The sequence below is a fragment of the Salvelinus sp. IW2-2015 genome, linkage group LG35, assembly GCF_002910315.2.
Source record: "Salvelinus sp. IW2-2015 linkage group LG35, ASM291031v2, whole genome shotgun sequence".
Classification (NCBI taxonomy): Eukaryota; Metazoa; Chordata; class Actinopteri; order Salmoniformes; family Salmonidae; genus Salvelinus; species Salvelinus sp. IW2-2015.
The window spans coordinates 9,109,056-9,126,206 of NC_036874.1; the positions used below are offsets into that span (position 1 = coordinate 9,109,056).

The window sequence follows — 17,151 nt, forward strand, 5'->3', positions numbered from 1 at the left end:
CTACTTGCACAACATCTGCACTCCAGTATCAATGCTAAATTGTAATTATTTTTGCCTCTATGGCCTATTTATTGCCTACCTCCCTACTGTACATTGATCTTCCTATTTTTCTTTTGTGTTATTGACTGTACATTTGTTTATGTGTAACTCTGTCTTGTTGTTTTTTGTCGCACTGCTATGCTTTATCTTGGCCAGGTCGCAGTTGTAAATGAGAACTTGTTCTCAACTGGCCTACCTGGTTAAATAAAGGTGAAATAAAAAAATAAAAATTGGTGCTGATGGATGAAAACCTCGTCTCCAAAACAGAAACTTTTCAGGAAATGGAAAAAAACTGCCATATTTCCTCATTAATGAACATAACATTATGAAACTTCAGAAGCAATTTTGAATACATGTTCTTGGTCCTAGAGTCATGACATGTTCAGAATTAATTGAGGGGAGTTACTGCTTTCCAATACATGTAAAATAAAAAAGTGCAGAATTATAGGTACGAGGTATTCATCCGACAGCGATATATAATTTTGTCAATTTTGGCTATTCAACATTTTGCAACACCCACTGCATGCTAATTGGCTGCTCAAATCGGGCAGCACCAATAGGATTGATGGCATATTTCAGCTCATTACATCAATTAAGTCAAACTTAGCACCATGACAGATAAATGTTGGGAGAACTAGAGTCTAGACTACAAGTTAACATGAGAGGCCCTCTGACTGATGACACCTGCATCAGTCAGCTGATTCTAGGCATCCTTTATGGTTAGCTATAGTCGGGCAGCTTAGTCTCCTATTCAAGTCTCCTATTCATAGGACCCCCACTTTTGTTAGTGTCTTATTGGTCAAGGTCACGCCAAATACTTATAACCACATCTCGTTCAGCCTATCAGCAGCCTTAATTTCCGGGACTTCAGTTTCAGTTGGTCTATGACCCAAGCACGCTGTGTCGTCAGAAATGTGCTTTTCCCAACCTGATGAGCACTTCTATAGTTTTCCCCCCTGCGGAATGAATCTCTGTATGTCTGATGTTTAGTTGTGCGTGCATCTAAACGTAAGTGCCTTGAGATCTGTGTCATGTTATGTGGTTCTAAGTTTTGTGGTTTATTGTGAACAATTACCATGTGTTGAGCTTGTTAGCTAGCTCGCACTCCCACTAGCACTCCCGTTAGCATTTTGCATTGGAATGCATGAGCATTTTAGCATGACTGTTTAGCGATTAGTGGCTTGTTGCACCATAAATGAGCAATGCTATCTTCTATTCTAAATATATCACTCATGCTAATTGTATTTATATTATGTATACATTTCAACATTACTGTAATGTTTATTTGAGCAAATTTGCCTGAGTTTCATGTGTACAAGTCCAATAGGTTGTTTAGTCTATTGCCATGTGACTAAGCCTTCGCTGTTATATACTTACCTGTGCTAGCTTATACAGCCACATTGTTCATATTATAGCAGTGCTATAGGCTAAGTTTTCTTTCTCCCCGCTTTCCTTTCAGAACCACATAGTTAATGTCAGTTCTCACTGAACATGATTCTCAGTTATCTGAACCATGAGTTCAGATAACACACATTCACACACACATCTCCTTCCATTAAACTCCCCCTAACCTGGACATCCGCCTCATCCTTCTGACCGGACATTCTGTAGCCTTAAGCCAGCACCTAAGATTTCTTGTTACATTCATGGTCCTTTGATTCTCTACAACCCATTTTTCAACACCCACCCACGTACACAGCCACACAGTGTCCTCTGTCTGAAATGCACTCTCCATTCACTCTCCTTTATTGGCATCTTTACGCTATGTTGTTGGTCTTTAATCCTTTTTTGACATAATTTGGTTTCTGAAGTAGTGCTCTTCAAAGCTCAGGCATCTATACAATTGCTAGGAACGAATTACAACAATGTCAATGCTGTTAACTGGTGCCTCAAGCACACAGTATTGTTACTGGTAGAGTTAATTGTATAACGCCTCTCCGGATAATGGCCATGCACTTTTGGGTTAAATGTAATATAGCCTGTGAGAAACTGAGGTAACACTGGGAAAACATGACGCCCTTGTTGTTCAATGTAATAGATGAAGGCATTTAGTATGACCTTTTTTTTTGTAGTAAGGCATCTTAATGAGCATTTAGAAAAACATTATTGAGTGTTAAACAGTTAATCATGTTAAGTCCTATATATGTTTCACACACAGCCATATTATGAATAGATGCAGTGAAGAGGTCAAAGGAACTCGACCAAAACAATGGAAATGCCATGGAAACGCGTGGGGGAAAGATGCGGTTGTGGAAAGATTCCGAATCTCCTCATTTCCCACCAGCAAAATTAGCATACATTTAGGCTATTGTTTATATGTGTATTTCACACCATGTTGACGTAAAAATTGGTGTATAATGATTGTATGGATGTCAACCCCAACACATGTTCATGTCATCACCAATGAACTGCATTCCAGTTAAAAACGACTTGGACTGCCACCACCTATTTCTGTATGGTACTGTAGCTATTATACCAGCTTATACGAACAGGAGTTAGCATTAAGCAGTCACTTATTCTAAACCTGAAAAGGAATAACTTCTAAATGTTATGCAGCCAAATATATCCAAATCGGACTTTAGTAACCACATTGTGGTCCTGTTACAATCACGACGGATTTGACGAATATCCACTTTGTTAGATTTATTGAAGGTGCACCAATCCGGCGCCATTCTATCCCCCACGGTCTGAGTTCCATTGACCTCTACCGCATCTATGCTATATGAAGTTGCCAAGAATGTGTTTATGACACATTATACAACAGGTGAGTCTAAACCTGAATGCTGATTGGTTAAAACTGCATTCCAGACGGTGTCTACTTCACAAGTTACCACCGGCTAAATCTATGATGTTAAAATGCCTATTTACTCCGTTCCATCTGACTGGGAAATCCACTGTCTCATCAGCCCAGCCAGGCAATATATAAACTTGATCTCCACTATAAAAAAGCATCTAGACATTATCTCACATTTCTTTTAGACTAACATTTAGTTTTCAACAGCGGATATTTGTATAAACTTCCTGTTTGTCTCTCCGACATTCGCAACGTTGTTTCAACGTTCAAGTTTGATCTCCAGCTGTTGCATTGTAAAGAACTTGTCGGAATGAGACAGACATGCAGATTCTCTCAGTCAATCACGAATCAGCATCATATTTATGGATATATACAAAGAAATGTCAATAGAAAACAGGTCAAAATAAATAAAGTGCAGCTTGTTTGCAGTCTTTCCAGCTTCATGTTTGAAGTGATTGTGTTAGCTGTGTTGTTGGCTAGCTCCTCTGAACAATAGTGTACTGATCACGCCTTATTAGCTCATTCTTATGGATGTATACAAATAAATGTAACTAGAAAACAGCTTAAACAAGTGAAAATGCAGCTACTTTGGCTGCACTATTTGACATGACTGTAAGTTAGCCGTAGTTAGCTAGCTAACAAGCAAGGGATAAGAACGTTGCAAGTCAGTATTTCAATGGAACGTTTAGAACAAACAACTGGGTCGCATCCATACATACAAAACAAAAAGACTGAGCGACTGGGTCGCGTCTCTGGCAACCGAACGAATGACCAGCCGGCTTGGGTAGCAACCCTAGATTTGTGTCGGGACTATATCTTGTGGAAGGATGAAATGGTATAAAAAAAAATCTACGAAATAACATGTTTAATACAATTATGTAAATCATTATTTGAATGTGTTGGTAACCCGTTGCATAAAAGTGATAACGCCCTCGAAGTCGGTGTTTGGAGGATATATTGGCACGACTTTGTCTCGCGCCTAACAACATACGTGCCAATATATCCTCCAAACACCAGCTTCTCTGGCATTATCACTTAAGTATAACACCTCATAAAACTTCAAGTAATGTACAGTATAGCCCAAATGTTGACCACATTGCACCACATGCATTCCAAATCCTCAAAGGACACAGTTAGACATTAAATATTAGCAGTAGTGCTATCATAAATGATATTCACACACATCCACTTCCTGTTGTTTCCAGTTGTCGCGCATGTTATTTGTTAAATAATTTATCTAGAAACTATGAGAGTGCTAGAAATACACTAACATGCCGGTATACTAAGCATTTCATTCCCTTCCATGAATAGGAACTAATAACAAGGTTGCAAAATCTATAAAGAACATCTCTTATAGGTCTCAAGGAGAAACTTCTTGTTGCAGCTGTAAGAGCTCAGTGATAAGGTAGGCATTYCATTATATCCAAGGCTGAACTTTCCTATTGATTTTCCTTTTGATACGAGAGACAGTCCTAATTTTAGTTTCATTGTGTAYGAAATMATGTCTAGTTATTCATTTGGTGGGCTCCATGCACATCTACTGTATGTCTTATTCAGTTAATTTAGTCATTTATTGTAGAAATTGGAAAAAAAGTCTTTGCACACTTCCAGTCAGATGCAAATTTCTTTCATTGTAGCCGAGCTTTGTCAGTCGACCTTCATCAGAGCATAGTCATTTGTTGAAGAAAATGTGAAGAATGTTTCTGATGGGCTAAAGTAGAATGTCCATCCATTAGACCGCAGAATTCTGAGCATCTGTACAGTTATTATTTAGCCTGACTTTTCTTGATTAAATGGTCTAACGTATACATTCTTATATGGTGAATACATATTGACTAATGTGAATGTAAAGTAACAAATAAATTGCTGTCGAAATGACCCATTCTCCCACAAAAATGTGACATTAGTGACATTGAGGAAGGTCTGACTTTCTAGATTACAAACCACAAACCGTTTGGCCACAAACAGCTCCACATATCTACACTGTACCAATCATACCACATTCTACCAACGTGATTGTGAAAACTGRGCAAAAAAATACTGTAATAACTCCTCATTTATGTTAAAAGTCAGATTCGTTTTAGAAGCTTGCTATCAATTAAAACAGAAGTTTGACATGTTCTGTGCCATYCGAGAACAACATCTCTGAGAAAAGCTGCACTTCCTGCTTCAACACAACAATATTGATTGAATTCTCAGTGAACCAGCCTGTTTTCCTGTTTTCCTGCTCATAAACCAACCACCTGTCAGTCTTTCAGCAAGATGGGAACGAGAGCGCTGGGGAAAAATATCCCAATCAATATTCTGCATAATTTTAAAGTAATTATTCTGGCACCGAAACGACAATGAGCGGTGAGGATAATTTGCATATACATTTTAAGCAGTTATCATAATGAATGTGCCGGGTATGAAGTCTGATCATCCTTTGTAAAATAGTGTTATCAAGCTAACTTTAGGAGAGATTAGTCGAGCAAAATTGCTCTTGATAAGTCCTGGCCAGCACTTCTGATTGGATTCATTGGAACTCTAATGTGAACATCTAAAGTTGTTACACATTGTTGCTTTGTCCTTCAATTAACTTCCAAAGGTGCTTAAAAAAAGTCTATAAAATCCATGTTATTTCTCAGTAGTTGACAAAAGAATTGCTGGTCTTTAAGACATTATTGCAGTACCACAGTATTAGCATAAAGATACCTACATACTTTAAGATTTTCAAAATCGTACAGTGTATAACCTTCACAAGACACAAGCGCCTAGGTTTTTGTGTGGTGTGGGACGCTGAACAAACATGACATTTTAAGGCGGCGAATATTGTGTAGTCTGAATTCTTTAGTAATTTTAAAGGGTTAAGAGCATTTTGATTTCAAGGGTTAAATTCTGTGTTTGTGAGCCGACTACCTCTCTGAGCTGGACAATTTTCCAGTCACATTTAGGGGACAAAAGTCTATTTTCACACTTCGACAGCCTCAAACTCTAAACTCGATTACAGTGACACACACACACACACACACACACACACACACACACACACACACACACACACCACAGCCATATAGAAAAGCCTCAAACCCTTCAGAAGTAGACAGAAATCCATTTCCAACTTGGATTTGCGCAAACTGGGGACTTAATCGCTGGCCAGATAAGGGCTTGTTTGCTGCTGATAAGATAAGCCATCAAGCCACCGTGACACATGTGCCATAGCCACCATGGTTAGAGGGAATATTTCCATATGATGACTCTCACATTAAACACTCAAACGCTCCGAGCCATGTAAAAATCCCACTCACGTCAATGACAGTCCACTGCTCCACAACGATGGCGTCGTACGTGGTGGTCACGCTCTGGTCGCCGCCCTCCGTCCCCTCCTGGAAGATGAAGACGCTTTCCACTGACTTAGGCTGCAAATCTGTAGAAAATGGAGAGGGAGGCCATAAAGGAGTTAGTATTTACAGAATGGAGGGTGTCTGTCTGTCTGGCTCCCAGGCTCTCAGGCCTCTAGGCCGTGCAAAGAGGAGAGGGAAGTTAATGACATTACGCAGCCAACCAGCAACCCACAGACACTGGGCCATTTATTACCAGGCAGGGCTGCAGCATGGACCATTTGTATAAGCAAGGGCCAGATATGGATTGTGTAGCTATGARAGAACAAGAGAGAGTGTTTCCTTCAGGGAAGAAGCTTGGAGAGATTATAGATGAACAGACAGACATTATGGACAGATTGTTGACACATAACACGATTCATCTGAAAACAATGATATGCTTTACATATTGTAGATATTTACATGTAAGGACTAATACACCAAGACAGGGCCATGGTACCACAAAATWGCTTTTCTATAGACTCCATTTCATTTGAACCCCATGGACAAGGGTAACGTTCCCAGTTTGGGCATTATTGGGATAGGAACATTAGCGAGCTGGTGAACTTCTTCTCCATCCCGCATTTCTTTTGATTCCATTGAGCAGTGTGCCAGAACCTCTTGCCCTTCAGACCAGGGCTCTCAGTTGGCCTGAGTGCTTTCTCATTACTCCTGTACCATTTACACACTAATAGAGTTTGTGCGGCCCAGGCTCCACCATGGGACACTCCACATTTCATTACTCTGCCCTAATAATGGGGGAACGAGGGCTGGCTGGAAAGGGAGGGACGACAGGGTCCTTTATTTCCCCCCAGAAAACCCATTTAAGGCTGCTGGATGCGCTCAATTGAAGACATCGCTCAGACATCTATTGGCTCTTTTCAAATACAGACATTGTCGTTGTTCATTCCCCCCTCTCCCGCCCTCCCTCCACCCTACCCCTCCTTTACATCCCCCCCATCCATTGTTCATCAGACGTCTCCCTGTTTGGCGTGTAATTGGAAAGCCCTCTTGGAGATTGGGTTGGCCTGCCGATGCACTGGGATCACTCAGGTGAGATGCACACAGGGATCGAGTCCCTTTGCTTAAGGAGGAACACGCTGGCTCCTGGCATGATGCTGCCAGACACTGAGTTACCGTGGGGTTGAGAGGTTTGGAGGATATGTAGTGACAACACAAATAACAGCATAACATTTTGAGTTGAGTCTTGACTGACAATGTAGTGAGTGAAACACGTGTTCATTCGCAATGGGACAATGTATTCTCATCGACTAGCCTATCCTCTCCAGGCACCTGAGGTTGAACATACTGAGTGAGACGTGCACATACTATCTCTGACACAGAGAGAGTGAACTGAAAGACAGAGCGAGTGAACTGAAAGACAAAGAGTGAGACAGATGTACTGAGAGATAGTGACAATGGCGGCGTGAGTCGTGACACCGACTGACACGGAGCACCAACCTAACTAGGACTGAAGACAGGCACTAAGTGACAAAGAGACTGATGCTAGGTTGACATAGACTTTGAGATCAACTCCCGGGATTAGGCTGGCAATACTAAAGTACCTATTAGAACATCCAATAGTCAAAGGTATATGAAATACAAATGGTATAGAGAGAAATAGTKCTATAATAACTACAACCTAAAACTTCTTACCTGGGAATATTGAAGACTCATGTTAAAAGGAACCACCAGCTTTCATATGCTCTCATGTTCTGAGCAAGGAACTTAAACGCTAGCTTTTTTACATGGCACATATTGCACTTTTACTTTCTTCTCCAACACTTTGTATTTGCATTATTTAAARCAAATTGAACATGTTTCATTATTTATTTGAGATACGATACGTTTACTATTGATACTTAAGTTTATTTTAGCAATTATATTTAGTTTTGATARTWGAGTATATTTAAAACCAAATATTATTAGACTTTTTCTCAAGTAGTATTTTACTGGTTGACTTTAACTTGAGTCATWTTCTATGAAGGTATCTTTACTTTGACAATTGGGTACTTTTTGCACCACTGCTCACAGTCATAAACACACACCTTCAAGCCCTATTGGACAACCAATCTTTGGCCATAAAAATTGCCAGCACAACTTTCCTCAATTCTGTTCACTGTTAAGTAATCTCTCTCTCATGCATATGAATAGCGCCAGCTACAAATCCTCATTGTCGCGGCGGAAATAGCATAAGCTAAGTGTAACAAAGAKAACACCTCCCATCAACAGCATTAGTGTCAATTGACCAGTAAACAAACCGCTCCCCCTCAGAACTCCAGCCATGGCGTAGGGCGGCAGGGGTACTGTGACACGCTGGGCCTGATATCAATCTTTAATGCCCCTCTCATGACGCCGCAGGGTGGCGGGGCCATTAACGTTACACAGGAGCTGCCTACCAGTCCCACGATCTGCAAATTCAATAACAAACTAATATCCAACCCTCCGTGCCGGCGAGGTCTCTCTGAACCCACTCCCACCAGTCTCCRGCCTCCATCCCACCTAGCCACGCRGGGATATTAAACAGGACTTATTCCCCCTCCTCACCTCCCCACCTCCTCAGTGAGCTTCACCATGGAAACCCATCTCTTCAGGGGCGAGGGCAGAGGAGCAGGAGGAGAGACAGCATGTGTGGTATTCCCCTGGACCATACCAGGCAGGCTGTCAACAGCCAGCCACAGTCGGGAGGTAGCGCCGGGTTTAGCAAAAGGCCAGCCGAGCAGGGGGAATTCATGAATATGTATTCGAAGAGGCGTAGGACTGWAGGAGTAAACAACAGCGAAACAAGTACAGAGCAATGAAGGGAAACTTCACCTTGCAGAGAGATGATTCCTCTGTAACTAGAAGGTACAGGGACATTCATAGTTATTAGCATTGTTAATTCTGTTTTCAAAGAGAACCTAAAAGGAGTAACTGCCTACCGGTAACCACATTTGCTTGTTTTAGGGTTGTTACATATATAGGTTATTCCACTGGTGGTTACTTTGGTAGGKCTGTGATGTCATGTAAAGTGGGAGGACATCGTGAAAGTAGATGCACGACCAAACAGTTCAGAGGAAGAGCTTAACAACAGGAACAACAAGACCTCTTTCAGGAAACAAGGCATAACAGGACCATGCAGAGCATTAGTACACAGTTGTATTGCACTACATCCGAGACAGAGGACATGATGACAATCAGAGACACTTACTTTGCACTTCTGGTGCTCTGCTGTGACTGTCATTATCATCTCCAATCAAACCGAGTGTCATCGCCACTGACAGGCTTTTATTGTGCTGRTTCTCGTTCCAGACTGCCCTTGATGTTTACAGAGAGGAGACGGTCTCAAGCGCCAGGGAGAACAGTTTCTTCTCATGCTCTAATGGATTCAGAAATGGATCTCAAAGAGGTGCTAAATTTGTCTGCACGGCCATGGGTTCTCAGGCTTGTTAAAACCAGACGCTCCTCCGTTTGATGTAATTAGCAACAAACACGTGATGTTGTCTTGGCTTTGATATCCTACCGTTCACAGTTCCCAAGAGGGTCACACGAACACAACGTTCATCTCGACAAACTTGTCTGTTTTGAAAAGGGTTTGGCAGGCTGTTCCCGATACAGTATACTCGACAAGCTACTTCTGATAGAAAGCTGACATTTCCAGATCAATACAGAACACGGCCTAGCCAATATGTATTTTTAGAATACACTCATGCTGTAATATAAGATGCATATCTTAACCACACATAAAACATGGTAAATATATTAGAATAACCTACTAGAAATAAGGAATTATAATAACGCGGTTCATTAACCCATTCTAAAGAGATAAAATATGCAAGGAGGCACTCATTTGCCATCAGGTTAATTATCTGTGTTTCAGAGGCGCTGATGCGTTCACTTTAGGAGATGAATGAATTATGACTCTTATTTACTCAGGCTGGGGGTTTGTGTCACCATCAGAATTAAGTGGCATGCCCCAGGGTCTAGACATGGAGTGCAATGTGCAGTAGAGGAGTAGCACAGCACACTACCAGAACAACAACAGCACAGARTGAACAGTTTGAAAAGGGGACAGGATATTTTGGCAATAGCTAAGTCATAATTTCCTTTGTCTTATTATTATTATTTTTTTWACATTATTTACTAATGTGGAACAAAATAAGAGGTTTGCCAGACGGATGAAAAAAGGACTGAGATATTGTGAAGAGGCCAATTACTTTGCTCGTACTATACCACAGAAGTACTGTGTGTAAAAACATGAAGTGGACGTTGGATAGTTTGTTTACCGTTGTCGTTGCCCAGGTGGAAGTATCCATCAACGAGTGAGGCCCCGTTGTTGAAGTGCTGGGTCATGTGATCCAGCCAGTTGGCCTCCACCCCTTTGACCCCCTCGTCACGGAGTTGAACCCTCAGCGGTACCTTCCCAGTGTAGTACTTCAGTTGGCCCTCACGGTCAGTTGGGTGGTTGAACAGGGCTAGCAGCTCCACCCCTGAGAACACAGAACACTCAATCTCCATCGCTATAGACTGTGCTGATATGAAACATGTCAAGCAACAGAGATTTATAACGTGACAGAGTTGATACCCCGTACAGAGGTGATTTATGACACACAACAGAGTTAACTCATACCCCACAATAGAGGTGATTAATAACACATAACAGAGTTGACTCATCATTTTCCCACAATCCCCTACCAAAGGCTTGTGCCTCAATTGAAATGGTCTCCTTTAATATGAACCAATGCATACACATTTGGATGGACTTTTGTTTTGGCAGCAGCCATTTAAATCAAGTGCGGCATAATCTTCTCTTTTTAATGCTAATATCTGCCATCCCCATGTGAACCAGACGAAGGGCCAGAATGTGTTAGACTCCCACGAAGACTCAAAAAGACACACACACACACACACACACACACACACACACACACACACACACACACACACACACACACACACACACACACACACACACACACACAGTACATCAGAGGGGACCATGGTTCAGTTGCTCTGGTTTTCTGTCAGTCATTCAGTCAGACACCCAGGAAGAATGAATCATTTATAACCATTTCCTTTCGGCCACATCTGACTGATGTGACAGCTGGCCACCAAATTCCCAAAATCTTGTCGTTTTCCACTCTTCAAAGCTCCAGAATCACAACTGAATGACAATAATGCATCACAACTCTCCCTGCATACGTTGGAGAAACTACAAACTTGTTGAAAACCAAGCCATTACAACAAAGTCGCTCCACAAATCTTAATTTTTCTGTTTGTTTTCCCTCAAAAAGACTGAATTTAAATGAGGTTTTCACATAATATTAAAGTTGATGTTTACTCGTTCAAGGCCAGCGGTTTTGAGGAACTGCTAGCTTCACCATTCCACTAAATGCTCTGCGTCTGCAATGTGTCACAGACCGTTTATAATTCATGCATAGCTGACAGAGACCTTGCGCTAATGCATCCGACTAAACCAGACAGCTCAATGGTAACGCATTTAAAGAGAAGACAATCGTGGTAAATTGTATAACATACATTTTATAACAACACTTAGAACAATTTGTGGCATGTGTTATTTCCATTTGACAGCTAGCTTTGTATGTAAAGGGTTAAACGTGAGTTACGGTAGAGGTATAACCTGGAGCTAAAGATAATCAAGGGATTCATACCTGTCAGATCATTCCCACATGATAACCACTTCACAACGCAACTGACTCGACAATTTTAGCATCAGGGGCATCAGAGTAAAACAAATATTTTAGGGCCGCCCTTGACTTGCCCTGAGAATTGGATGGCGATAACACACAGTAGGGTGTATTGGCTATTGTGACCTGCCAGGCCACAGTCACATGGAAAATATCAGATGACAGGCCTGCTATGAGACGATACCTTGTGTGGTCCAATCATTTGAGAAAATTGACAACTAACGAGTAAACGAGCGCCTGAACGCAATTACAACATTCCAAATGGGTCCCTTTAAAGTCTGACCTGATGGATGCCTGTCCAAGTGACAAGGTCAGGCCCATAATCCTAACTGATAATGTGTACTGTGCAGAACCACTGTTGAACATGACAGCATCTGTTCTGCTAATCCACCCTCCACAACACTGATTTAATCAGGACTAACATTAAATGTAACATTTCATAATAAATACACGCTCAACATGTAGGCCAGCTTCCTCTGCAACATGATTTTTAGTTGGAGAGTGGTTAGCTTCATACTGCTTCATTTCTAAGCGGTAACACCAATAATGATGTGTGTGAGTGACCATTGTGATGTTTGTCCAATCTCTGTCTTTTTATATACCATCACGTCCTCCTCTCACACCTGTGATCCCACAGGAATGTTCTCAGCACTAAGTTTCAATAACCTCAACGCTCTTTGATGCTATTTTAGAGCACGTCGGTTTCATGTCCCAGTTTCACTTCTGACTGTTGGCTTGTGACCATGTTCCCTGTTCCACATTCTGCTGTTGTTTACTGTACACGAACAGAATCAGGAGTCAGGACGATTATAGGGGKAAAGCCACCCAGAACTGAGACTTTGAGTCAATTTCAGCAGTGAGCGCATTAGCGAAGAGGACAAGGGCACTTGGCACATGGTCACACACCATGCTGGCTATGCTGTGGTGGTGGTATGGACTGTGGAGGTTTGGGGATGAGGGAGGAGGCTGAGTGAGGTGGGGGGGGAATTATCTCACTGCAATATGCACTGGAGGGACGTCCAGATGGACCACGGTGCTGTGTCTACAGGGAGCCAAACATGTATGGGCACACACATGCACACYCACACACACACACACAAACGGGTGCATTCAACACACATGCACATTTTATGAGCACGTTTTCCAACTGGGGTTGAAAGAGAATGTGTGAGCGAGAGCGGGAGAGAGAGAAGAGCTGTCCATCTGGTATTCTAAGATGCTGAAATATGCTAATTGAATCCCACTTTATGCTGCACCACAGTGTGAGGAAATTGAAGAACCATTTATGCTGTTTCAAGTTGAATCTTGCCTGGCATACTGTATATGAATCCAATTACATAGTAACGAATGGAAATCTGACAATACTCACCACTGGCTCTCTGAGTGTGACGGCTTGGTTTCTCCTTCAGTTCCACGACGTTTGTCTTGTTATTGTTGTGTGTCAGTGTGTCTTCCACTATAACATCCTGATCATGATCTTGCTCGCTGTCTGTGGATGGTGTTATGGGAAGAGAGGATCTTCCATCATGGTTGCTTTCCCCGACAGTAGTCTCACTCCCCCCAGTGTCCCTAGTCTGGTCCTCCCCCTCCCCACCCTTACATAAGGAGCCTTGGTCCTCATCGGCCCCATTGTCCATTGCCTGCTCCTGGGCTCCTGGTTCTCCATTGGCCCAGGGGCTAGTGGGGCTTCGGCTGCTCAGGGAGCCTAGCACGGAACTGGGGCTGGAGTGGAGGSAGAGGGAGGGCGTCTCTGGTTCTCTGGTCTGGGTACCTCGTACCCCACACGGCTCCTGGATGAAGCCCACAAACATGACCCCCTGGTCTGCAGCATCCTGGATCTGCTGGAGAGACAGATAGCAAACAACCGCCTTAGAGAGATCCGTGGACAACCTGACTTTTACAAATACTATTTAATAATACCAACCTTTCATACTGTATGCTCTMTTATGATGGACTGTTATTMAAGATCACGTTGGCTAATCGTGAGTAAGATCAAAGTTGTAGCTAGTGCTCAATGGACTTTCTAAAAAATGGGTGATAACCTTGAAACACAACCTAGAACATAAGCACACATTGCTAAGTTCTACCATTATAGAACCATAGCTATTTTTTCCCCCAGAATTTCCCCCATTTACTCCCTATTTTATCAACCAAATGGATTCCAGGGGAACTGTTTACATACCTGGTATTATCATATAATTATAGAGGCACTCCCCCTCCCTCCACCCCTCTTCCCAGCATCAGCCATTCAAATTGAACTAGAGTTGATTGGATTGCAATGGCTCCAGCCCTGGCAGGACAGCATCCCAAATCAAGAATTGCTTTTCCCATTTCATTGTCATCTGGCATTTTATGTCAATATTGGGATTTTCCATCAAATGAAATTGAAATGTTAACTGTCAAGCAATGTTAATGATGCCATTCTCCATTCACATTCTGTCATAAGATCCAGCCAGAGGCAGTACATTCTGCTATCTGCAGCCGGGGACCAGGAGAATCCAAATCAAATCAGCATGGGTGCCATATCACAGGTTATCCTCTATGAAATTAAATTGTAAAACAGTCACATCGTTTCCTAGCTGCATTGTTTAATATCTATCGAACGTTCYCTCAGCACTTGCACATTTTTATTCCCAGCCAAATTGCAAAATGGAATTGCCAAGATGAAAAGAAAAATATTGTATCTCATTTGAGGGTAACGTTGCCAGTCAATGAGGGAGAGGGATCATTTCTACTGTTGTGTGTGTGTGTGTGTGTGCGTGTGTGTGTGTTAACTCAGGTGTGAAGGTAATGGATAGCCTTTGAAATGGTCCGCATTGAATGGAAAATCACACTATTGTGTATTGCACGTGCTCAGGTCAGATAAACAGATAAACATCATATGTTTCTGTGATATCTCCTAATATGATATGGTCATGGCCATCAGCTTGCTTGAGAATGAGAGCAGGCCTCTGTAAAGACTTTCATATTCCAGTTCTACATAGGCTACATATTTCCTATTTTCCAGATATTAGAGAGAGTGCTCCAGGCACAGAGAGTTTGAAGGTCAGAATGAAACTCTGGTCCTCAGGCGACTGGCCGGCTGAACTGATAACCCATTTCCACTCACCAATGTTTTATTAAAACTAAGGACCGTCTCGTCTACTGGCTGTGGAAAGCGAGTCAAGATAAAGACAACAAAGATGTTTTGCCCACAGAGTCTTTAGGACCTATAGGCTGGTCAGTTGTGTCCGTGATCTGAGTCCACTACACCCTTTTCACACGATCATGCCACCCGAACAAAACTGTGCCGACTTCATATTTTCGTTCACATCGATGTCCTTTTCAGCACAGTTGTGGATGCCTAACCACTAACCAGGCCAGCTTGGCTTGGCTCAGCTCGTCTCAGTAGTGTGCCAGGGCCTTATCTGAGGCTCACCTTCTTGACATAACCCTGGATGAGCTCAGGGGTGGGCACCTGGTCGGTAGACAGACACTGCTCCAGCTGCAGACGGTAGGGAGCACAGCTCGACTGGCTCTTCTCCAACCTGCAGTAGCAGCCCACACAGCAGGAGAGAGGAGAACAACACATTTCAGCCACAGTCATTTCAGTCTTACACGATACAGACATACACCACATTCAGGAATACATATCTGAAATGGTTGCACATCGAAATCCTTGGAAATGAAGTATTTATAGATTTATGCAAAGAATTTATGCCCATCCATATTAATAAATCACATATGAGCCGTGTTAATGTAATTGTTGGCCTGTATGACAAAAAAAAAGAACCACTTAACGTAGAKACAAATCAGGATTGAAAGGGGCACATTAGGGTGCGATAGGAAACCCAATGAAATACAAATCTGGTCTTGTTTTTCCACTCAGTATTGTGGGTGGATGGAATCTATTTATATGTATTTTTCTATTTTCTCTGGAGGAAATCCRACAGCTAGCCCTGGGGGAGGCCAATGCCCCAGCTTCCATCGCTCTGCTTCACTTCTCATCCTGTTGACAACACGGATGGGGCCCTTCCACCCTCGCCACAGCGTGTGTGCGTGTGTGTGTACAGTATGTACCTGTATTTGTGTGTGTAAGGAGACTTTAAACATTATCACATGCAGCCCAGGCCTAGCTCTCTCTCTCTCTCTCTGTCACACTGACTTCACAACACAGCGGGAACCTGAGTCATCTCTCACAGTCAACAACAACCCACAGAAGTCAGACATCACTGTCACACCAGTCACCCATCATTATTCAACTTATCCCAGATCAAATGTCAGTAGCAAACTGTGTCAAGGGAAATCTGCACATTGGATGCTCTGAATCAGGTAGAGGTTTTTGCAAACTTACTGTGCAATTCACAGCACCGTGAAGCCTCAATATAAAGGAAAACCGCTGAATTCTTGCTATTCGTTTTCCACGTTCTGTTATTGGAAATCATGAAAAGCAGATTGGATCTGTAAACCTGAGGAGGGCTCAAATCCATAAAGGACAAAGTGGGAGAAAAGTACATTCAAAAAGTCTCCCATCGCCTCTCTAGAGGCACGTACTTCTTTAAAAAAAAAAATCACCCGCAGTCCATTTTCTCGGTGTGAAACAGGTAACTTGCATTCAACCCCACAGCTCTGCTGTCAACCACCAGGCCACATGTGGCTAGAGTAAGTGTCAAACGCATGCCTGGCTCCAGCCTGCAGCTGGCCTGACTGCAGCCTCCTCCTGGTGGTACGTCTGCCGGACTTCCCACTCTCTATGCAGACTGCTGCTGCTGCGATCTATTCAGCTGCACTGTCAGTCAGGTTCAACCGTTCAAGGTTCTGTATCCCGGACCACAGGGAGTATTAAAGGCACAGTCTGGGATTTGGAATCTGGGAATGGTTATTTTAATTCTTGATAAGGTGGGGCGTGTTGAAGTTTGTTGAATCCCAGAATGTAGCTTRAAACCCAGAAGCCCTCACATTGGGCGCCAAAATTGCAATTCAAAAATCACAATCTCCATGACAACGGCTCGGTCAGGATCCACCATCGAACCTGTGATGAGCAATCTTTCATCCCTGGCCTTTAATAATATAGCACATCTTGTCTAATGTCAGCTTTCACAGAGTCATTAATCATTTCATTGGACGAATCCCCTCTAATGGTTTCTGGTCCATACAGCTCTCTCCCCGAGCGCATGTCAATTCTACAATTATCCAATAGATGATGAATATATCCCATCAGACACTGCCTGCTAAACTGTAACCCGGCTACGCCCCAACCAAATTGAACATTGGGAAATTTGACAGTTGACAT

At 42.5% G+C, this 17,151-nt stretch overlaps 1 protein-coding gene across 1 annotated transcript in view; it reads right to left on the bottom strand.

The window, feature by feature from the left end:
- The window catches only part of LOC111958918 (raftlin), a 53,108-nt gene that overhangs the window by 12,213 nt on the left and 23,744 nt on the right, over positions 1–17,151 (bottom strand). Inside the window, 4 exon segments of the mRNA XM_023980268.2 lie at positions 6,121–6,239; positions 10,458–10,661; positions 13,249–13,720; positions 15,298–15,406. Coding sequence (XP_023836036.2) covers positions 6,121–6,239; positions 10,458–10,661; positions 13,249–13,720; positions 15,298–15,406 — 904 coding nt within the window.